Source organism: Rhinoderma darwinii, chromosome 8 (assembly GCF_050947455.1).
Source record: "Rhinoderma darwinii isolate aRhiDar2 chromosome 8, aRhiDar2.hap1, whole genome shotgun sequence".
NCBI classification, from domain to species: domain Eukaryota; kingdom Metazoa; phylum Chordata; class Amphibia; order Anura; family Rhinodermatidae; genus Rhinoderma; species Rhinoderma darwinii.
The window spans coordinates 33,036,418-33,060,753 of NC_134694.1; the positions used below are offsets into that span (position 1 = coordinate 33,036,418).

The 24,336-nt window shown below is 42.0% G+C and overlaps 1 protein-coding gene across 1 annotated transcript in view; it reads left to right on the forward strand.

Annotated features, from left to right (window-relative positions):
• The window catches only part of CENPI (centromere protein I), a 161,959-nt gene that overhangs the window by 132,102 nt on the left and 5,521 nt on the right, over window positions 1-24,336 (forward strand). The window contains exons 16-20 of the mRNA XM_075834239.1: window positions 4,169-4,301; window positions 17,932-18,056; window positions 18,140-18,188; window positions 18,311-18,541; window positions 21,050-21,091. Of these exons, the coding sequence (XP_075690354.1) occupies window positions 4,169-4,301; window positions 17,932-18,056; window positions 18,140-18,188; window positions 18,311-18,541; window positions 21,050-21,091 (580 nt within the window). The remainder of the gene's footprint in view (window positions 1-4,168; window positions 4,302-17,931; window positions 18,057-18,139; window positions 18,189-18,310; window positions 18,542-21,049; window positions 21,092-24,336) is intronic.

A 24,336-nucleotide genomic window follows, 5' to 3' on the forward strand; every position in this document is an offset into this window, starting at 1 on the left:
GCTGTGTGAGGGCTTATTTGTTGCGCAACAATCTGTAGCTTTCATTGGTACCATTTTAGGGTACATGTGATTTTTATTTATTTTTTTACAGTGTTCACCGTGCGCTATGGATGACATTTTACTTTATTCTGCGTGTCTATACGATTAAGGCGATACCAGATGTATATAATTTTTTTATGTTTTGTGGCGTTTGCGCAATAAAATCACTTTTCGATTAAATTATTATTTTTGTGTCGCCATATTCTGAGAGCCATAACTTTTTTTTATTTTTCAGTCAAAAAAGCTGTGTAAGGGCTTGTTTTTTGCGGGACGGGTTGCAATTTTATTGGTGTACATGCGACTTTTTGATCACTGTTTATTCTATATTTTCGGAGGGTTGATGACCAAAAAGTAGTGATTCGGACATTGTTTTGAACTTTTTTTTTTGTGGTGTTCATCGTGCGGGAAAAATAATTTTATAGTTTTGGTCGTTACGAACGCGGTGATACCAAATATGTGTACTTTTTTTTTTTACATTTTCATTTTTTTCCTATAATAAAAGACTTATAGGAAAAAAAGCATTTTTTGTTACTTTTTTATAACTTGTTTTTACACTTTTCTAAAACATTTTTATTTTATTTTTTACTTGGCTGCTATAATAATACATTACATATATAATAAATTACACTACCTAGGTAGTGTAACGTAGTATAAACTGTCAGTGTGACGCTTAGAGTCACACTGACAGGAAGCTTATGAGGACAACCTCTGGCTGGTTCTCATAGGCTGCCGTGCATGGCAGACCCGGGGGCTGTTGTATGGCTTCCGGTTTTGCCTTAAAACTGATTGCAGCACCTGCAATCGGTCCTCAGGAAAGTTTGTTGTAGCAACAAACTTTCCAGTTTGTTATAGTAACAAACTTTCCAGTTCGTTGCTACAACAAACTTTCCCTGCGATCACATGACCGGGACCTGAACCAATTTGGTCCCGATCATGTCTCCGGGACCAGAGGCAGGGGATAACAGCGCGATCCGGGTGTCAGCGCTACTCTGAGACACCCGGATCGCGCTTTTAACACCCACCGTGAATTCACGTTGGCGCTGCACAGACCCCAGCAAGCGCCGACATGAATTTACTGTGGGCGGTCGGGAAGCGGTTAAGCAAAACATTGTAACAACCTTTGTTTTTAATAAAATTGAAAGTGGCAGGTGAGACAGGCCCTTTAAAAAAAAAAAGGCTTAATTCGCGACACATTCCCTTTAAAGTGTCGTTACTTATTTCTATTATATTTTTTTGTGTTTTTGCTGTATTTATTATTTTTTTTTTCTTCCTTATGGTGGAAAGTATTCAAAATGTAATAATAATTTGACATGTTTTCCTATGTTGGCCACCAGGGGGAGCACTTACCAGAATTACAGCAAGGTGAATAAGGCAAAGCAACCTGACTCACAGCTGCTGTAAATGTGGGAGGGAATCTCACCCCCCCTCCAACAAGTGTCCGGCAGCCATTTTGTGTGTGATTCTGCAGCGGGCAGAAGTTATAGGACACACCAACAGGCTAAGGGTATGTTCACACGCTTATTAAACAAAGGGAAAACAGCTCCTGATTTTCAGCCTTTTTTTAACGGCCGTTTTTGAAGCTGTTTTTCTATAAAGTCAATGGAAAACGGCTCCAAAAACGTCCCAAGAAGTGATGTGCACTTAATTTTGGTGGGCTTCATTTTACGTGCCGGTTTTGGAAAACGACCACGTAAAAAACGCCCTGTCGGAACAGAACGCCGTATTTCCCATTGAAACCAATGGGCAGATACTTGTAGGCGTTCTCCTTCCGATTTTTCAGCTGAAAACGTGTGTGAACATAGCCTTCGAATGATAGTGAAGTGAATGACTTTTCAGTTGACCGGTTCACACGCCGTGTATTTGACACGTTTTTTTTGACACATTTTACGTGCAAAAAAACCGCTTGATTACACTTTATTTTGTGTGTGTGGTGCTCGCCGCTGATTCTTCAAAACAGCTGATAAGCAGCTATGAAGTATCAGCGGCGCCCGTGCACACTCCGCTCTGCCACACACACACACGGGAAAAGTCTTAAAGGGGTCGTCCAGGAAAACATGGCGCCGCACCTGTCCTCAGGTCGTGTGTGGTATTACAGCACTGTCCTATTCACTTCAATGGAGGTGAACTGCAATACCAGAACACAACCTAAGGACAGGTGCGGCGCTGTGTCTCCACTCCGGACACCCCTTCTGTCCTGAGATCACCCGACGGGGGAGGCGGGTGTCAGAGCCACCCACCGCCATCACTGCAGACAGAACCATACAACTACGGCATGAGGGCAGGGCTTGTCCTGAGTGCACTGTCTCTTGTTATGGACAGATTTATAGTCACATGAACCCCATCTGATGAACCGGTAACCTAGGTCCAATCACATGACAGATGGGGATCACCAAAAACGCTGTGCACCCTCAGCCCGTCCATCCAGCCCTTTCCTGGTTATATCTGCTTCTGGGAAAGCTGGGTGACCACCATTACCGCTCCTACTGGAGTGTTTGGGGATGTGACTAATGAACCTCTCACACTCCAGTAGGAGGGGTAATGTTGGTCACCCAGCTTTCCCAGACCCCTGAAGGTAAATCTCTCTATTTGTGCTGAGACTGTTTGGGAATGTGACTAATGAACCTCTGTCTCGGCACAACTAGAGAGATTTACCGTTCAGGGGTCTGGGAAAGCTGGGTGACCACCATTACCCCTCCTACTGGAGTGTATTTGCGGATGTGACTAATGAACCTCTGTCTCGGCACAACTAGAGAGATTTATCGTTCAGGAGTCTGGGAAAGCTGGGTACCACACTAACAGCGGGCATTTTGTTTATCACCCAGCTTTCCCAGGACAGTTACATCATGTGTCCTTTATACAGAGGCTCCTGCACTACTACAGGGAGGCCGTCAGGGGTCACGAGAGCGGCGGTCTGTGAGAGAGAGAGGGACTGACAGACACACACCTTACCTGCAGTGCAGCTGGTCTTCATGATGGCGCCTGCTATCTCCCTGCAAACAGCTGCTCTGCTGTGTGACTCTGACCTGCGTCTGCGCAGTACAGAGACAGAGAACAGAGGTAATGGACGGGAGCCGTTCATTGACTCCTATGCACTGTAGCTGCCGTATTCCATCTCTGTATGTGTCGTTAATCGACACATACAGAGATGAAAACAAAAATGGCAGCCCCCATAGTGAAGTAAAAGTTAGAAAAAAGTAAAACACAAACACATAAATAAAATGTATTTTAATAACATACTAAAAGCAATATTCTATAAAAAAAAAGAGGCTCTGTCACCAGATTTTGCAACCCCTATCTGCTATTGCAGCAGATCGGCGCTGCAATGTAGATTACAGTAACGTTTTTATTTTTAAAAAACGAGCATTTTTGGCCAAGTTATGACCATTTTTGTATTTATGCAAATGAGGCTTGCAAAAGTACAACTGGGCGTGTATTATGTGCGTACATCGGGGTGTGTTTACTACTTTTACTAGCTGGGCGTTCTGATGAGAAGTATCATCCACTTCTCTTCAGAACGCCCAGCTTCTGGCAGTGCAGATCTGTGACGTCACTCACAGGTCCTGCATCGTGTCGGCACCAGAGGCTACAGTTGATTCTGCAGCAGCATCAGCGTTTGCAGGTAAGTAGCTACATCGATTTACCTGCAAACGCCGATGCTGCTGCAGAATCAACTGTAGCCTCTGATGTCGATGTGTCCTCGCTCGTCCGACACGATGCAGGACCTGGGGAAGTGACGTCACAGCGTGATCTCTCGAGAACACGCTGTGTCTGCACTGCCAGAAGCTGGGCGTTCTGAAGAGAAGTGGATGATACTTCTATACACAACGCCCAGCTAGTAAAAGTAGTAAACACGCCCCGATGTACGCACATAATACACGCCCAGTTGGACTTTTGCAAGCCTCATTTGCATAAATACAAAAATGGTCATAACTTGGCCAAAAATGCTCGTTTTTTAAAAATAAAAACGTTACTGTAATCTACATTGCAGCGCCGATCTGCTGCAATAGCAGATAGGGGTTGCAAAATCTGGTGACCGAGCCTCTAAGTTAAATACTACAAAGAATTATTTTACTTAGCGTATATTTTACAGATTACAGTTCGCTAAGTAACACTTTGTGTTTTGCAACAGGAATGATACAATGTCGGGCTTGATGACATCGGTTGATGATATGATCCAGTTCACAGGCCGTTTGTGTACTTTGGGTATCCAGATGCATAATAGCCCACTTCTCCTGCACATCATTCTAGACTTCTATACATTGGTAAGATGACTACTGTGCTATGTGTAATCTTGATAATTATATTTGCTATGTCCTTGTTATAAAAGTTCAGGATGTTTACAAATTCATGTGCAGATGATACAACTCCGTCACCAACTAACGGTACTTTTACATGGCCCGACCTTGGCCGTGTAAACGAGCGCCGATCAACGAGATTGATCGGCACTAGTTTGCTTTTTTCACAATGTGCCAGTATGGGGACGAGCACTAATTACTACGATCGCTCATCCCCATACATTTCTATTGTGTTGGCAGCGCGTCTCTCAGTTTACACAGGTAGAGGTGCTGCTGACCACGATAATATTTTAAGCAGCAGTAACCATGAGATCTGCCGATGAACGAGTGTTTGCACGTTCATCAGCTGTTCGTTGCCCTGTTTACACAGGGCAATAATCGGGAACGAGCATGCTGTGAACGATCGTTTGCCCGTGTAAAAGGGCCTTGAGAGAAGAAACCGAGTGTTTAGTTCAATGTCATACAATCTTGATAGGATTATAGGGGTAAAATTTGGACTGTCTTTTCTCATTGTATTATCAATGGTTGTGGTAAAACCAGTCTATGGGATGTAATATATTTTATTTTTTAAATCAATCTCCCTGTCCAAATGTCGTTGAGAATCAGGATGTCCTCTTCCAATTGTGTTGCATATAAACACAAAGACAAAATGTGTGGCTGCCGGCTCACCTAGGTGCTAACAAAGGAAATGCCTTGGAAGCCAGATGGCAAGACCCCAGTACACACGTCTATAAAAATGGCTTTGTTTTTTATTGAATACTTAAAGGGAACCTGTCACCAGCATTTCACCTATTAAACCAGCAATACCTGGTGGTAGTGGGTGAAAAATCATTTCTATATAACCTATAATTGTCTTCTTAGTCGGCTCTGTAGCTTTAGTATTCAGTTTTTAGTGTTCCCGCAACGTATGCAAATGAGCATAAGAGTCAGGTCTTCTTTCGAAAAAAGTCATATCTTCATTCCTCAAGTCTTTCCGCGTTTACTTCGCCTCCTTACTTTTGATTGGCAGCTCCTCGCCTTTCCCAGCACACTAAATCCCGCGCTTGTGCATTGATGTCCTCTTCTGGTGTGTGCGCACAAAGGGACGCCGGATTATTACGATAAAAGGCGCAAAATGTTTGCAGACTTATTTACGGTCAGAGGAGGAGTTTAGGAGAGGGGATAACGGTAATGCATGTTTGATAGCAGCGGCCAGTGAGGGGTAAGTAAAGTTCAATAGGAGAAATGCTGGTGACAGGTTCCCTTTAATGTAGCTTCTTGTAGTTTGTGGTATATTTGCAATATATGGCATGCTCACAAACTATTCGGTATACCATGCTACGTTGCTATATATAATATGCTTGATTTATGTTTCCCTTCCCTACCCACCTGTCTCTTATATTTTGTTTTCTTCCCTATTATGTTGAAAAATCAATCAAAAACATTGAAATATAAAAATGGCTTTATGGAACTGAGAAAATATATAATCCTTCAAAGCGATCCCTGTCAGAATTCCTGTTTTTATATAACCTAGCTAGGGATATATGATCCTGGAAATCAGTCTTTCCTCGGGACTCGAGCGCCGGGATTCTCATTAACAATACTGAAGTGTTTAGACCGTGAATAGACATTCCACGGGATGTCTATTCACAATCTCTGCACTTCGTTACTGTTTCTATGGTAGTTACAGCAGAGGAAGCGTGATCTAGTTGTAACCTGTTTTTTACCGCATAATCTCGCGAGATTACGCGTCCTCGGCTGTAACTACCACAGACAGAGTAACGAAGTGCAGAGATTGTGAATAGACATCCCGTGGAATGTCTATTCACTGGCTAAACACTTCAGTATTGTTAATGTGTTCGTGTACACCTTCTCAAGGCCCTGGCGTCACTTCCTTTACCTGCCTTTTTATTCACAAATCGGTATAGACTGTTACATAACAAGATAGTAAAAAAAGACCGGGAAATGCACAATATACAATAGTGATTGATGTACCTTAATTGTATCAAGTTAAAATAACGATATATTTATTAGTTACATTATTTAAAAACAGCAAGGTTTATGTTATAAAGGAGCTTAGGTCGTTTCGGTCATAAAGACCGAGAGGTCCTAGCGCCCCTGTCTGTGAGATTATCTCTGCCTCTTTTTGCAATAGAATTTTGTGTCTATCTCCCCCAGACAATAACGGCTTAATGTGAACTATGCCAACAAATCGCATACATCGTGCGTTACTTTCATGTTTTTCCTGCATGTGTTGCATCAACCTAGGACATCCCTCACCTGTAATTAATGATCTTATATGTTCACGAAACCTTATGTACATGGGTCGTATTGTTTTTCCTATATAAAATCTACCACAATTACAGATTACTGCATATACCACATATTGAGTTCTACAGGATATCAGCTCATTGATTTCAAACGCACAGCTCCCTAAATTAGGGTTCCTAGTGCGTATGATGGAATTGCATTGTCCACATTTATAATTCCCTTTCGGTCCTATAGCTGATAGCCAGTTCTCATTTCCCTTTTCTCTTTGGGAAAAACGGCCCCTGACCAAAATATCCTTTAAATGAATACATCTACGAAAAAATATTATTGCTTTTCTAACTGCGACCTCCATAAGTAGTGGGTCATTCTCAACTAGATGCCAGTTTTTTCTAATGCACATTCGGATCACATCACTCATTGGACTATGGCCAAAGGATAGAATAAACCTTTTGTCCTCTTTAACATTAGATTTTTTTTCCTCTTTTTATTGTGTTGTAATAGGGATATCTGTTTGTTATTTACTTTGTTCAGAGCTTCCCCTACCAATTCTGACGGATAGCCCCTTAATTCCAGTCTTTTCCTCATCTCATCTGCCTGTTCATAAAATGTCATATCATTGCTATTAATTCTTCTGAAACGTAAAAATTGAGCATATGGTAAGGATTGGGTTACATGTCTAGGGTGATAGCTGTCATATCGTAACAATGTATTGATGCCTGTAAGTTTTCGATAACCTTTTGTCTGTACCACACCCCCTTCTATTGTTACATGTAAATCCAAGAATTCAATTTCCTGATTTCCAAATTTATACGTAAAACTCATGTTTAAACTGTTTTTATTCAAATATTTTACAAATTCTAAAAATTCCTCCTGTGTATCAGACCACACTATAAAGATGTCGTTTATATATAACGCAAGTATAACTGCAGATGTTTAGCATAGGGATTAGATAAGTTATAAATCATTTGTTCTTCAAGATCGGCTAAAAATAAATTAGCAAAAGTCGGGGCCACTGGGGTACCCATCGCCGTTCCTGACTTTTGACGATACCAAATGTCATCAAACTGGAAGGAATTATGACTTAACACATATTGCAGTGCTTCACAGATGAAATCAATAAACAAGGGATCTCCTTTTGTATGTTATAATTGGGGTCTAACTGCCTGTACTCCCGCATCCTGCGGGATGTGGGTGTACAGGCTTTTAACGTCAATACTAGCTAGTTTAAAGTGGACTCAGGATTTCCTGTAAATTTTGATGGGTTTCGGCTGAATGGAGAGAAGTGTATGACGCTGATTGGTCAGCGTCATACACTCCTCTGTACAACGCCCACTTGATCTAAAGTAAAAACACTCCCACTTGGGCATTAAGAAACTCATTAGCATAAAGCTAAAAATCGCTCATAAAGTGGTTTAAAATAGATAGTTTTTCTTAATAAAAAGAATTACTGTCACCTACATTATAGCGCCGATCTTCTTATATAGGAAATAGCCTCTTTAAGTGGATTGGTGTTCTGGTATATTTATGTAGGATGTTGTGAGAGGTGTATGTGGCCGCTGAGCACCTAATAGAAAACGAAAAGATAATAATAAATAACAATGGGGATGTGGGGAGGGAAGAGGGTTGGACATGTCGACTTAAGGGTATACCTAAGGATATAAAGGTATAGTTAGGTGTAGTAGGGATGCACGATGCATCGAAACTGCATCCCCAAACGGTTCGATACCGTTATTTCATTTATTTTGATACTTCGCTGTACGGCCGCACAGCTCAGTATTGCAACACATGAATGCATGAGAGCCGGGCTGCAGACGTGTAATACAGCCATTGCCCCACTCGGAAATCCTGACAAGTGTCAGGATGATGTGATGAGGCCAGCGTTGCACTAATGAGCGGCGCCACGGAAGACAGAACATGGCGGGTGCACTGCAAAACACACCCATGTGTCTTCAGTGCCTGCGCCGCCGCTTATTGTAATGCAGCGCCGGCCGCATCACCTCATGCTGACCGCGCGCTCACTTGTCCGGAGCGGGGCGATGGCTGTATTACACACCTGCTGCCCCGCTCTAGAACGACGGAGATCAGAGAAACCTCTGATCGCCGCCGCTATTCCCCTGAATGCTGCGATCAAAGCTGACTGCAGCATTCAGGAGCAAATGAGAAGGGGAGATGCCCCTTGGATCGCATCACAGGAATCCCTGTAACGCGATTGAGGGACATACCATATATGGGCACACAGCTCCGGGTCCATTGAAGGACCCCAGGGCTGTCTTACCATATTTCCTGTTGTTAGGGCATACTTAAATATGTCCTAACAACTGCCTGTATACTATCAGTACATAGTCTAATGTACTGGCATATATCTATATTAAAGTTTAAAAATAAAGTAATATTAAATTTAAAAAAATACACATACACATTTTTTTACAATAAACATTAAAATAAGTCTCAATACATAAAATATACAACTATTGGGTATTGGCGTGGCCGTAATAACCTGCACAACAATTTTTTTTGCGTCATTATGTGTACGCTGTAAAAAAAATATAATAACTGCTTTCTTTCACTTAGGCCTCATGCACACGACCGTAAAAACTCCCGTTATTACGGGTCGTAATTACGACCCGTAATAACGGGCTCATAGACTTCTATTGGCCACGGGTACCTTCCCGTTTTCTTACGGGAAGGTGCCCGTGCCGTTGAAAAAGATAGAACATGTCCTATTTCAGGCCGTAATAATGGCACGGACAGTCCATAGAAGGCTATGGAGCTCCCGTAATGACGGGTGGCTACATGTGTGCACCCGTCATTACGGCAGCGTTGCTAAGCGACGTCAGTAAATAGTCACTGTCCAGGGAGCTGAAAGAGTTAACTGATCGGCAGTAACTCTTTCAGCACCCTGGACAGTGACTACCGATCAGAATAAAGAGCAACCTGTAAAAAATAAAAACAAAAGACATTCATACTTACCGAGAACTTCCTGCTTCCTCCAGTCCGGTCTCCCGGCCGTTGCCTTGGTGACGCGTCCCTCTCGACATCCGGCCCGACGTCCTGGCCGTCCCTGGATGACGTTTCAGCCCATGTGACCGCTGCAGCCAATCACAGGTCAATCACAGGCTACAGCGGTCACATGGACTGCCGCGTCATCCAGGGATGTCGGGCTGGATGTGAAGAGAGGGACGCGTCACCAAGACAACGGCCGGGTAAGTATGAATTTCTTTAACTTTTATTACAGAAAGGGCTGTCCCTTCTCTCTATCCTGCACTGATAGAGAGAAGGGGCTGCCGATTAGTGCAGTGCTATTTTGCCGCCAAAAACGTGCCCGTAAATACGGGTGGAATACGGGTGACACCGGACCCATATTTACGGGCACGGGTCCGTAAATACTGGTGCAAAACGGGTGGAATACGTGTGACACCGGACCCGTATTTACGCCAGTATTTACGGGTGGGAAAAAATACGGTCGTGTGCATGAGGCCTTATTGTGAGGCACGAGGTGTGATGAATTTACCCTCCATGTGCCTCACATTAATAGTAATTAACCCCATTATGACTGAGAAACATGATGGGGTTAATTACTATTAGTGTGAGGCACATTCAAAATTCATCATCACACCTCGTACCTCGCATCAGAAAATGGAAGAACTTTTTTTATTATTATTACTGTTGGTAAAGTATCATTTTGGTATCGCAATCGCAATACTAAACGAAGGATCGTGATGTCCAAATCCTGGTATCGTGACATCCCTAAGGTGTAATATTTGTTAAAGGGTGTGTGATAGATAGATAGATAGATAGATAGATAGATAGATAGATAGATAGATAGATAGATAGATAGATAGATAGATAGATAGATGTGTGATAGGTGCAACTTTCAAATTAGTTTTTCTTACAAATAATTTTTCCTTTTGAGATGGCTTCTCTGTATCCTGTATACAGAGCAACTGTATAGTTTGCTGAATCTTGTACCCGTCAGGTCCGCGGGACTGACTGATTCAGTGAAAGCGGGCCTTGCGTGTCTTAGCGAAAGATACATCTGCTCTTTATAGAGAATCAGAGCAGCTGTATCTCAAAAAGTAAAGATACTTTTTTATAAAAAATATTTTGAAACTTGCACTAATCACACTGACATTTAGAAAAAAAATCACTTTCAAAGGTTTACATAGCTTTTAAGTTCAGATAAGGAAGGTATCCTATTTATACATATGGTTAAGGAGGAAGTAAGTAAAGGCATGATATAATATAAACCTAGAAGGCACGGGATGGTAATCCTATATAAGTAATTGAAAGTTCTGTTTTCTTGTAACTGGGTTGTTCAAAGTCCCTGTTCTTTGAAGAAGAGGACTGTGATTTTGTTTGGTATTAGCCCAGGTTTCCAGGGAGCCCAACTGTTCCTGATTCTTTCTAAGGTTATGGATTGTGCGGAAAATTTTAGTTCCACGTTATGGGCATGTGAGACTGATGTCCAGCCTTCTGAGAATGTTGGAGGATTTGGGTTTTTCCAATATTTGGCAATGAAACTTCTTTCTGCTAAGATGATATGGTTATTTAGAGCGTTAAAAACAGAGGACCGGAAGGAGTTTATTTTGGGGCATGTCCACCATGCGTGGAGGTAGGTTCCTTGTAAGCCGCATTCTTTCCAACAAAAGTCAGAGTTTGAGGAGATTGCTTTTGCTATTTTTGTTAGGGTCAGGTGCCATCTTAATATCCACTTTCTTGAAAGCTTCCTCTGATGAATTCCTTTGGTGACCTATTTAGGCCATTTAAGAGCAGATTGTCACTTCTCCGTGCTATATGAACGTCCGAAGTAAGATTCCCAATGTTGTACGTATTTAGATTTGAAGTCGCCATTATTGATTGTCAACTCTGTGTAGAATGGTGGTTTCCGAGTGGAAAAAAAAAAAGTCTGTTCTAGGGAAAACTGGGTTGTCCAGGGAGATTGAAGAGAGGGAGTGACTGATTTGAAGACCTTTTAAAGTCTGATTTAGGTAGGTGCTATTTGGAGGAAAATTGTGAGAAAGAAAGCATGTGATGATTAACTATCAAGGTTCCAATTGTTTTTAGTCCATTATCAGACCAATTGGAGAGACTGATGTCTGGGCCCAGCGACTGTATGAAGGATATTGGTAGTAATGGCATAGAGATTTTACGGTTATCTGATCTATATATTTCTTCCAGGACATTTGAATGGCTTTAACACTAAGGGGTCTATAATATGCCAGTGTTTTGTATTTTTTAAGACCCTGAGCAAGGACATCAGTTCCCCACCAGTTACTTATTCTTCTATTTGAGCACGTGTTTGTGGGTTATGTCTGGCCACCAGTATTTGACTTGATCTAATAAAGAAGCCTGATGGTATTGTTTGTTTTGGGTGTCCCATGCCTTCTCGCGTTCTCTCTCTCGCGTTCTCTCTCTCTCGCGTTCTCTCTCTCTCGCGTTCTCTCTCTCTCGCGTTCTCTCTCTCTCGCGTTCTCTCTCTCTCTCGCGTTCTCTCTCTCTCTCTCGCGTTCTCTCTCTCTCGCGTTCTCTCTCTCTCGCGTTCTCTCTCTCTCTCGCGTTCTCTCTCTCTCTCGCGTTCTCTCTCTCTCTCGCGTTCTCTCTCTCTCGCGTTCTCTCTCTCTCGCGTTCTCTCTCTCTCGCGTTCTCTCTCTCTCGCGTGCTCTCTCTCTTGCGCTCGCTCGCTCTCTCTCTCTCGCGCTCTCGCGCTCGCGGCTCGCTCTCTCTCTCTCGCGTTCTCTCTCTCTCGCGTTCTCTCTCTCTCGCGCTCTCTCTCTTGCGCTCGCTCGCTCTCTCTCGCGCGCTCGCGGCTCGCTCTCTCTCTCTCGCCTGGACGTTTTAAAGAGCGATTTTTCCGGCCCATGATAGTAGGAGCTTAGTGGTATAAAGTTTTCTTTATGTGCTGGGGGAAGTTAATGAGATTCTTAAGTATTTTATAGAATCTAAGTTCCATTGATATGTTGTACTTTTGTGGGTTTGTTAAGACAAGAAGTATGTTGTCTGCGTATTAGCCAATTTTATGTTAGGTTCCGCTAGAGGTTTAAGGATTAAGGTAAAGATAGGAGAAAGGGGACATCCCTGGCGGTTGCCATTACTTTTGTTAAATGGTTTCTATAAGGACCCTGTGGAGTACACTATACCTGAAAGAGTATAGTGCCATTATGACTGAGTTTATAAATCCTGTGAGGCCAAATTTATTTAAGGCTTCTTTCAGTTTTTCCTTAATGGACTCTATCGAACGCCTTCTCTGCATCCAATGCTTGGATCAAAGAAGGCATTCAATGGGTCTCAGCGTGTTGGATCAAATTATTGATCCTGCGGGTACCATCTGGGGCTAGCCAGCCGTGTACGAATCCGACCTGGTCGTGGTGAACCTAGTATAAGAAGGATGTGAAGGAGGCCATTAAAAAAAAAACAATTGGCGTATATCTTGGCATCGGTTTTCAACACAGTCTGAAAATAGCTGGGGTGGTAGGATCCTGACCAGGTTTAGGCAAAGTTGAGATAGTAGCCGATAATAAATCTTCCACATCAGAAATGCTATGTTGTACACTTACATGAAGTGGGGAGGGGGGGTAGGTATTCTGCAAACTTTTTATAGTAGATATTATATGGACCATAATGTCCAGGGGATTTTCCCATCTTGAGTGATTTGATGGCTTTAAAAATGTGTTGTAAATTGGGAACAAAGACTTCGTATGTGTAGGGGGACGATAAAAGGAGGCTGAGGGTTTAGGAAGGATTCCATTTTTTTTTTTTTGGGGGTTGAGTCTTCTCTCAAGTTGTGAAGTGAATGGTAATAGTCTCTGAATTGAGGGACTATTTTTGTGGGTTATTTGTTTTTTCTTTGTTAGGGGCTATTAAGTAAACTGTTATTTGGATTGTCTTTATTTTAGTTTGTCTAGCTATGAATTTTTCGGGTTCGTTATTTTGGGCGTAGAAATTAAATTCGTATTTTCGCAGGATCTAATCAGTCGTTGAATAGTTGTAGTTCATTCATGAGCTTTTTAAGAGGTTTAGTAGTAGGTGAAAAGTGTTTGTTTTTTTTTTTTTGTTCTTTTTTAATTTTGTTAGTTCTGTAGTAAGGTGGTTTATTAAGTGTTTTTTTTATTAGGGTAGCTGCTTGTAGGCAGATGCCCCTCAGATATGCATTATGGGCATTCCAGACTGAGAAAGGGTTGCTATTGGGTTTTGCATTCAATTTAAAGCATTCCTTTAGGGCATTACTGGTTTTTCAGTGTGTTTTGGGTGAACTCGGGTATGCTCGTTTAGAGAACTGTGACGAGGTGGGTACTTAGTTGTTCCTAAATTTCTGTGGATATAGGGGCGTGATCTGACAGTGTTATTAACCCTATTTTAGTGCTTTTTATTTTGAGTAAAGGCCCTATTACACCGGCCAATTTTGGCCGGTGCAACGAGACCGCTCGTTGATCGACGCTCGTTTTCTCCTGTCACGAGAAGTTATGTATGGGGACGAGCGGTCGTTACGCCGATCGCTCCTCCCCATACATTATCATGTCGGCAGCACTTCTCCTGTTTACACAGGGAGATGCGCTGCCGACAACTATTTATATTTGTTTTTTGAAACTACGATATGCAGATGACTAGCAATTGCTTGTATGTCTGCTGATCTCTTCTCTGTTTACACAGGGCAAATCTATGAACGCTTGTCTGCCTGATAATTGCCCAGTGTAAAAGGGCCCTTAGCCCTTCAGAGGCTTGTCTGTTTTTGAGAAACCGGTCTAGAATATGTACAGTATTGTGTGGTGGTGAAGAGAACAAGACATTTTTCTCTGATCAATGTTGACACCCCCACACATCTAGGAGAACCTCTTTAAAAATTAGGCCACGTATCATGGATGATCGTCTAGAAAGGGAAGTGGAGTCGAGGTCTAGGAACTCAAATTATCGTTGTTCCTTCCGCTATTTTTTGGAGTTTCAAGTAATTTAGCTAGGAATTAACTTTGTTTGGAGAATAAATATTCACTAATGTAAATTTCACATTGTTAAATTCACAGAGGAGGACAACAGATCTTCCCTGAGTGACGCATATAGGGCGTACAGGGTTGAAGGCCACGGTATATTAAAAGGCGACTTAGACTCCCCTTCTCTTGCCCAGCATTGATGATGGATGTATATGGGGAAAATGATGATGGGGTATTTGGAATTTTTTTTCTCTGTGTTCTTTCTTAGTGTTAGGACTTCTTTCCACGATTTATAGCGTTTATATGGGCTATTTAGCCTTTTAGTGTTAGGTGAGGAGATTGTAATAGTCATGCTTTTAAAAGGTAGGGGGTTCCTGATGTGTGCAGGTGTCTTTAGAGGTTAAATATAGAAGTCCAGGTTGGTTACTCACGGAGTGAATATCAGGGAACCAAATGGGGTGTAGTAGGTGGCATGTCCAACAAACACATAGCGCTCCTTTCCTTCTGAGCCCTCCCATGGGCCCAAACGGCAGTCTATCGCCACAAATGGGGTATTGCCGCACTCAGGACAAATTGGGCAACAAAATGGGGTATTTTGTTCCCTGTGAAAATAGGAAATTTTGATCATAAATTACATCTTATTGGAAAAAATTTGATTTTTTTAATTTCACAGCCCAATTAAAATAGGTGCTGTGAAAAAACTGTGTGGTCAAAATGATAACAACAACCATAAATTAATTCCTTCAGGGGTGTAGTTTCCAAAATTGGGTCACTATTGGGGGATTCCTACTGTTTTGGCAACTCAACACCTCTTCAAACCTGGCATGCTGCCTAAAATATATTCTAATAAAAAAGGGGCCTCAAAATGCACTAGGTGCTTCTTTGCTTCTAGGGCTTGTGTTTTAGTGCACGAGCGCAGTAGAGCCACATGTGGGACATTTCTAAAAACTGCATAATCTGGACAATACATATTTAGTAGTGTTTCTCTGGTAAAACCTTCCGTGTTACACAAAAAAAATTGAATAAAATTGAAATTCAGCAAGAAAAATGAAATTTGCAAATTTCACCTCCACTTTGCTTTAATTCCTGTGAAATGCCTGAAGGGTTAAAAAACTTTCTAAATGCGGTTTTGAATACTTTGAGGGGTCTAGTTTTTAAAATGGGGTGTTTTATCAGGGTTTCTAATACATCGACCCCTCAAAGCCACTTCAGAACTGAAGAGGTACCTTAAAAAAAAGGCTTCTGAAATTTTCTTTAAAAAAAAGAGAAATGACTGTTTATGTTCTAAGCCTTGTAACGTCCAAGAAAAATAAAATAATGTTCAAAAAACGATGCCAATCTAAAGTAGACCTATGGTCAAATGTGAACTAGTAACTATTTTGGGTGGTATAACCGTCTGTTTTACAAGCAGATGCATTTAAATTCTGAAAAATTATATTTTTTAAAAATTTTCTCTAAATTTTGCAATTTTTCAACAATAAACACTGAATATATCGTCCAAATTTTACCACTAACATAAAGCCCAATGTGTCACGAGAAAACAATCTCAGAATCGCTTGGATAGGTTTAAGCATTCCGACGTTATTACCACAAAGTGAAATATGTCAGATTTGAAACATGGGCTCTGAGCCTTAAGGCCAAAACAAGGCTGCGTCCTTAAGGGGTTAAGTAGAGTTAGTTTGGAGGCATTTTTCAGGAGGTGTGCTGCCGGCACCCAATGGCTGGTGCTGGGTGGCTGCCTCCCGAAGAATAAAGGAGGATACACCCTTTTCAAGTAATTGCACCATCTCACCGATACCTACCCACTGCACACTTTATAGAAATGACCCTACAAATTTGTCATAGGTTTTACTTGACTCTGCCCAGGGGGTATAGAATGGGTATATGATGCCTCAAAATATTTTAAATGTATGGCCCAAGATGCTGGACTATACCATTGATTGTGGGATTGCCTGAAGATCAGAGAAATTTTGGACAAAGTCATCGAATTGACTAACTTAAACTTACCAAATTTCACCCGTCAAGAACCATTGTAGGCCATATTTGGCCATATCGATCTCGATAAACTCAAATATACACTGGGATGCAGTAGGTTATTACACTATAGATGAAAGAAATGAAAATGCGGCACTCACCCGTTTGCAAATCTTAACTTCATTGGGTCACCTTGGCGAGGGTAAAAGCATTACAGGGAGGACAGCTAGTTGTAGGTTACAGCCTGTTTCGCGCTGGAGAGCGCGCTTCTTCTGACCAAGGTGACACAATAAAGTTAAGATGATTTGCAAACGGGTGAGTGCCGCATTTTCATTTCTTTCATCTATATTATACTACAAGACCGTCTGTTTTTATGCTGAGCACCGCCCGAAGTTTGCTTAAATGAGGAAACCCTGACTCCTCTTGCATCTATCTGCCTGTTCCATGCTGTGAAGATTGAGAGTGGTGCCGACTTCCTTCTACTGTGCTTAAGTTATTACACTGTATAGCGGTGGCCAGCAGAGAATCAATTTTGCAGATGTGGTTCCATCCTACTGCCCCCTTAAGTTATTTTTGGAAAAACTTTCATACATCATGTGTATGGATTGGATAGAGGCAACGTGAAGACTTTTTTTTTTTTTTTTGGGAAAGTTTCATTGCCGTACTACTTGTACATATTTGCAGGGCTATTAGATATTGCTTCTCTCCCACTACATGGTATCAGGAGCAGATCTTACTGGGTGACACCCCGATAGTTGTTTCCTGATTTGGTTGGGTTTTGTGTGATTCTGGGGGATTGATGTGCCTTCTAATTGGAACTCCTTTGTCTTTCTTGATATATTACTTCTCATGTAGGGTCCAATTTTGCCTGTTTATTTTTATTTGATTCTCTACTCTCCCCCTTCCCTTTTTTGGAGTGTATGTGGTGTATATACTGTTCGCTCATGCTTTTACCTTGATATTTTCTGGTTTAACATTGGATATCTTTGTAATGTGATCTTAATGTCTACGAGTCAGTTCATACAGAGTTTTTTTAGCGCTGATATTGACCTTAAAAAAACATCCGAAATTGCATCCATTGCTTTCAATGTTAGACAGAGGCGGTTTTTTTTCCTGACAGCTTTTGACCGCTCGTGGCTTCCCCCTCTGACCTCCCATTGAAATAAATGGGAGGCAGAAATAAACCTGCGGTGCATGTTTTAGCGTTTTTCACCCGTGGTCCTTGCATTAGACTTGGTAGCCACTGGCAATAAATGCGGGGGGGGGGGGGGGGAGCAGCGTTAAAACAGCCATGGCAGTTCAAAATGTGCCTAGAAATTTTGAGGCTGATTTTTTTTTTCTGATTACGAAAGAAAAATCCGTGTGAACAGGGCCTAACAATTGCCATTGAAAACTCTTCATGACACTCGCAGCCATATGCTCAAAAGATGGAATATTTTCTTTTCTTACAGGTCTCTGATGTATATGTACGATTTTATTTGCCCCTGATTGTTCTTCCACCTCCTGCAGTCTTTTATGCAGCTCTTCTCTGTACAGACTCTGTCAACCTTAACCAGCTCTGCTACATCATGTGTAGGTATGGTGATCTGAATCAGAATCTTGTATCTTGTTGTTTAACGTGCAGAATAATTGATTTTTGTTTTGTGGACAATCTTACAGGTACAGGGAAAATCTTTTGACAGCAAAAAGGAATGAGCAACTTAAAACCGTAAGTGAAAATAATAAAATTAAAAATGCAAGTTGACGATTGAGATTGTAAGTGTGCCATTAAAATATTCATACTTTTTTTTTTTTTTTTTTAAATTCTCCTTCCCATCTGCCTGTATACAGAGTCAAGTCCTAAACATAAGCACTCAGACGTTCCAACTGTATAACCAGTACTTGACTACCATGGTCGGGTGCCTTTGGACATCACAAGCTTTCAGCCATGACAACCATCCACAGGGCATCAAGATGGACCCAGAGCTACTTGAAAAGGCCGGAGTTCCGACATATAAGACGACTTTCAATATTGTATTCCACCCTGCATTATTGAGCTTCGCTGCCACTTTTCAGAAAGACGTAAGCAAATATAATAGCGGTTTAAAACTGTTGTTTCAAATTGTTCACGTTTTATCCAGAGGACCGATCACCAGGAGATGGCCGCTGCTTTTAATTAGATTATCGCGCACAAAAAAAATTATAGTTTTCCTTAAAATTACAATTTATTTTTTATTTTTTTATTTTAAAAGTCTTTTTACGGAGCGTGCATATTGAGGTTAATATAGAGTTGGGCCCCCTTTTGCGGCTTTAACAGCCTCCGCTCCTCTGGGAAAGCTTTCCACAGGATTATGGGATGCGTCTGTTGAAGTTTTTGCCCATTCAGCAATTGAGAATTTGTGAGGTCAGGCACCGATGTTGGACGAGAAGGTCTGACTCGCACTCAGCGTTCTACTTAACCCCTTAAGGACACAGCCAATTGTGTCTGAGGTCAGAACCATTTTTTTATTTCCCTCTTTGCATCCTGGCGCTCATAACTTTTTTGTACGATGTAGCTATATGAGACTGTTTTTTGCAAGACGAGTTGTACTTTATGTAGGTACCATTTTTGATACAAATACATTATGGTTTAATTTGTATACAATTTTATTTAGGAAAAAGCCGAACAGAAGCGAAGCGGCTTAGTGCTCATACGAGCACTTCTGCCGCGCTTTTTTTTAGCGATTGGTGGGGGTCTCAGTGCTTGGACCCCCACCAATCAAAACTTCTGACACATCACTATGACATGTCAGAAGTTTGAACGTTTAGTTACCCTTTAAGAACAAATCTTATCTAGCAAGAGAATATAAAATATATTCAGAGGCAATGTTTATATATAGGCAAAATATACATATATGTAGCATAAGCATATAATATTGGCAAATGATTATTAGCAAAAGCTATACTGATTATATTTCTGTATCATCCCTAAGCACAGTTTGTGCTGATGTCACTTCCAGAGGCAGTTTGGAACTCTGTAGGGAGTGATGCAACAGAGGATAGGTGTTGTTGTTTTTTGTTTTTTTTTGTGTGTGTAAGGAGCTTCAGCACCTGGCGACCCCACTCTGAGTGTGGCCTACTGCTTTGTGTGTGAGCTGTTACTCCTAGACGTGTACACTTCTTAATAACTGTACTTACCGCTGACCGGGGCAGAGCTAGCAGGTCAGAAGTTTCATGAACTGACCCGTGGCAAAGGTTGTATCCTATAACAGTGTAATGTTTAAAGTCAGTGAGCTTTCCAATACGACCTATAGTGTGTAAAGGCCCTTTGACACGGGTTCATGATCATTCATTCAAGCGTTCGTATAAACGCTCGTTCCCGAACATTGCCATGTGTAAACGGAGCAGCCGATGAACAACCAGATTATGCAGCACAGTTATGCAGTACAAGATAGTATCATTGTCGGCAGCACATCTCCCTTTGCAATTGCCGACCAATAACCTCCCAGACGTTTAGGCCATGCAGGCTGCTCACAGTAGCACGAGCAACATGCCGCCTGGTGTTGTCCTGTTGAAAAATGGCTTCTGGGACACTTTGGGAAAATGGCCGTACCACTGGTTTCACATCCAAATCAATGTAATGCTGAGCTGTTAGTGTACCTGAAATGAAGACTAGAGTGGCCAGGCTACCGTACATTATGCCAGCGACACCATAATGCCGGGAGTAGCACCGGTGTGACGTCCTTCTTTGAAAGCCTCTTCATGGCATTGCACACGTGGTCTCCAGACCAATCTCCGGCTATCAAACAAAAGCGGGACTCAACGCTGAAGAGGATGTACCTCCATTGCTGTCCATGATAGCCTTTGAGAGCAGTGGTGTGTGGTCAATGGAACACATGTAGCTGGATGTCTGGCTCGTAGCACAATGTCGTCCAAATACCTTCCGATGGTGTGTGTCGACGCTGGTTTGCCACCTTAGGTTTGGGATGTGACGTCCAATTTCACTTGTAGTACAGAATGGAATTTTTACACGCCATTCTTCCAATTAGATGATCCGTCTGTGCAGAGGTTCGCCTCCGCGCACCTCTTGCTGTCGTTCCCATTCGTCGTTGCGTGTTCCGGAGTTTGGGAGAACAATGTTGAACAGTGGTGCTGAAATCTCAGCCTGCTGGAGTGATAAATCAAGGTTTCTCCGTTCTAGGATTCTGTCCATCTCCGTTTTTGACAAGTGGCGATAATTGGGACGTCGAAAAACAGGAGGCATCACACAATCATCCCGCACCACTTAATCAGATTTTTGCAGTTTCATGTGACTAAAAAAACTGCTTTCAAAATGGCTTTTATGCCCCTCCGACATTCCACAAATTGGAGCTCGGTGCTTGATAATTTGCAGATCTTAGCGACACTTGCTATTTCCTCGATTTGCATAACATTACGGCTTGCTAATCTTGGTTTTGCAATTCCAATGTTGAGAAGTTGAGAACTATTCTCCTTATAGCAATATACAAAAGACTTGGTAAATCAAACTTGTTGCGCCAATATTATAACTATACTCAGAGCTTGAAAACGTGAATTGTTAACACTTTTTTTTTTTTTTTTTCTCCCTCCTAGAGACTTTCTGAAGATCAGATGTTTGAACTCCATCTCTTGAAGGTAACATTTAATAAACCACAAATCCTAGTTGAATTTCATAACACCTATGCATTTTGATCATGACAGGAGAACCCAGCCTTTGGCTGGATTTACATAAGATGGGAATGCAGCGGATTTTCCGCTGTGTTATGGCTTGTCCACACGTAACGGAGTTGTCTGCCGCAATTCCGTTGAAAGCAGCAGAAATTCCTCTGCAGCAAAAACGTTCCTGCGTTTTTAACTGCAAAAAATGGTGCGTATTTTGCTGCGTTCTTCACAATGTTGGGAGATGGTGATATCTCCTGAAAAACGCAGCAATTCAGTCCATATTCTGCAGCAGGAATTGACATGCTGCAGTCCGAAAAATTTCGCACCGCATGTAAATTTCTGCTCTGATTATTTACGCAGTGTGGGTCAGATTTGTTAAATCTCACCCACTATGCTGCTACTGTATTCTGTGTATTTTCCGTCCGCAATTCCGCTATGTGTGGACAAGCCCTTACAGTAGCAAAATCTGCACGTTCTGTTCAAATTTTGCTGTGGATTTTCTGCAGCAAAATCCACATTACAGCCCGGCTCGTAAAAATCACGCAGCGTGTCCAACCTGGAACCCACAGGACATTCAGTCCAAAAAATCGCACCACATTGTGGTGCGATTTTTTTTAGACGGAAATTCAGCTGCGTGGGAAAGCCGTTCATGCTGTGATTGGCTGCAGCGGTCACTTGGGACGCAACGTCCTCCCAGGAGGGCGTTCTGGATAAGTATGTTAATTTTTATTTATTTTTTTTAAATTCCGTCGTTGAGATTTTTTCGACAAGCCTCTTGCTCTGAATGATGCTTTAAGAACATTCCTTAATGAGACGGTCCCTGTGTCTGGCTGCCGGGAGAATTCTTAAAATAAAATCAATAGGCGCTGCTGTTCACTAATCTATTAGCTGTGTTTCAAGAGGGTATTCTTGCCTGCTCAATGTGAGAGGCAACTGTATTAGTCATTCTAAAGGCTGGAAAAGCTCCCTCTGCTACTGACTCAAACAGGCCTATTTTTTTGTTAGCCGCTGATGTGCATATATTGGCTAAAGCTTTAGCTGTTCTATTAAATGCAGTTATTTCCCAGGTGATCCGTGCGGATCAATCGGGCTTTATGCCTGACAAGTCCACGTCCATTAATTTAAAGAGGTAATTTCTTTTTCTCAGTCTACAGATTAGACATGAAGTGTTGGGTTGCAGGGCAGTTCTCTCACTCGACACTGACTAAGCCTTTGACAGCATTGAGTGGGAATATTTTTGGGTTGTGCTTTGTAAAATGGGATTCGGATCTCCACTTAGATCGTGGGTGAGATTACAGTTTAAGGCCCCATGCACATGACCGTGCCCGTAATCACGGGCATGGCCGGCCGCTGACTGACAGCCGCATTTTCGGGCCGTGCTCCCATACAAAGTATGGGAGCACGGCCCGCAAAATTCAAAAGAACGGACATGTTCCATAATTCCCGGAACATTTCCACGGCACTGACACCCTTCCGTAGTGCTACGGAAAGGTGTCAGTGTTCAATGAAAGTGAATGGCTCCGTTTTTTGCTGTCGTGTGCATGGGGCCTTACACTGGGGACGGGGACCAGACAAGGATGCTCCCTGTCGCTCCTCCTCTTTGCTAATCATGACCTCCCCTGGAACTGTAGAACTCCCTGGGGCAAGTAAAGAGGAGTGCATATCTCTTTATGTTGACGATGTGGTATGGTCCGTCGACCCAATTATGTCTATTTTTCCATCCTTTTGGAAAAGGTCAGGTCCAAATATTAGCTGGGGAAAATTGTTCCTCCCACCCTTGAATCCTCTACCCCAGGGGTCAGCAACCTGTGGCACTCCAGCTGTTGTGAAACTCCCAGCAATGCACTTTCTTATTTTAGTCATAGCATAAAGTTAGAAAAACCAGGATATGTGGGCGCTGCTGAATGAAGAACATAGACTGGAATCCGTTTTGAAGAGTGTTTATTTCCTAGGGCTACGCGTTTCATCACCGAACAGGTGTCTTCCTCAGGCAAGTGTAACATGAGTACACTATACAGGGGTTTATATACACACTAGTAAAAGGCAGGGAGAAATTTTCCTTCCTTTTATTTTCGCTCTCTTTTACTGGTGTCTATTGCACTACATAATACCCATGACCCTCCACAAAAGATGAATCTCTTTATCTCTTGGGTACTTTGCCACAAAATTCTTCCCTGTTTTCCAAGACTTCTCTTACACATTCCAGGAGAATGTTGAGAGATCTGTGGTGCCAAACTGCACAAAGATTAGGCCTCAATTTACCTGATGTTTTTCTAAATTATCCCTGGACGATTCATCAGCAATTGTGGTGTTCTTCCCTGGCACTTGCTTCGACCCTTAATTGTAGATTATGCTGCATACATTTCAACACAAGATTTCTCAACATTGTTATTGCTGGCATAGATCCACTGGGCAGGTTTTGACCTTCTCCACTACCAGAGTCCGAACCATTTGTTAGTCAGCTCTCTGGCCCACAACTCTACTGCTGCCATAGTCTGAAACCATTGCAGCAAATATGTGTTCTGCCTTTCCCTGCGCAGCTGGCAAGTAACACTGCAAACCACCTTTTATTGCAGTAGGCACCAAATCCAACCTACACCGCTGTGTCGGTAAACAGTCTAAGCTTTTGGTTAGACTATTGTGCCTCATTCCAAACTGTGACTCCATTAAAGCCCTGCAAGAATCACCTACAAGTTCTCCTTGATTTAACCCCTTCCCTCTTTAGCTACTTTTGACGTTCCTGACAGAGCCTCATTTTTCAAATCTGACATGTTTCACTTTGTTGTAATAACTTCGGAATGCTTTAACCTATACAAGCGATTCTGAGATTGTTTTCTCGTGACACATTGGACTTTGTTATTGGCAAAATTTGCTCGATACATACAGTATTTATTTAATTGTGAAAAACACCAAAATGTAGCGAAAAATTTGCATTTTTCTAAATTTAACTGTATCTGCTTGTAAGACAGGCAGTTATACCACACAAAGTAGTCGCTAATTAACATCACCCATATGTCTACTTTAGATCATCGTTTTTTTGAACATCCTTTTATTTTTCTAGGATGTTACAAGGCTTAGAACTTTAGCAGCAATTTCTCACATTTTCAAGAAAATTTCAAAAGCCTATTTTTACAGGGGCCAGTTCAGTTGTGAAGTGGCTTTTAGGGCCTTATAAGAAACCTCCAAAAAGTCACCCCATTTTAAAAACTCCACCCCTC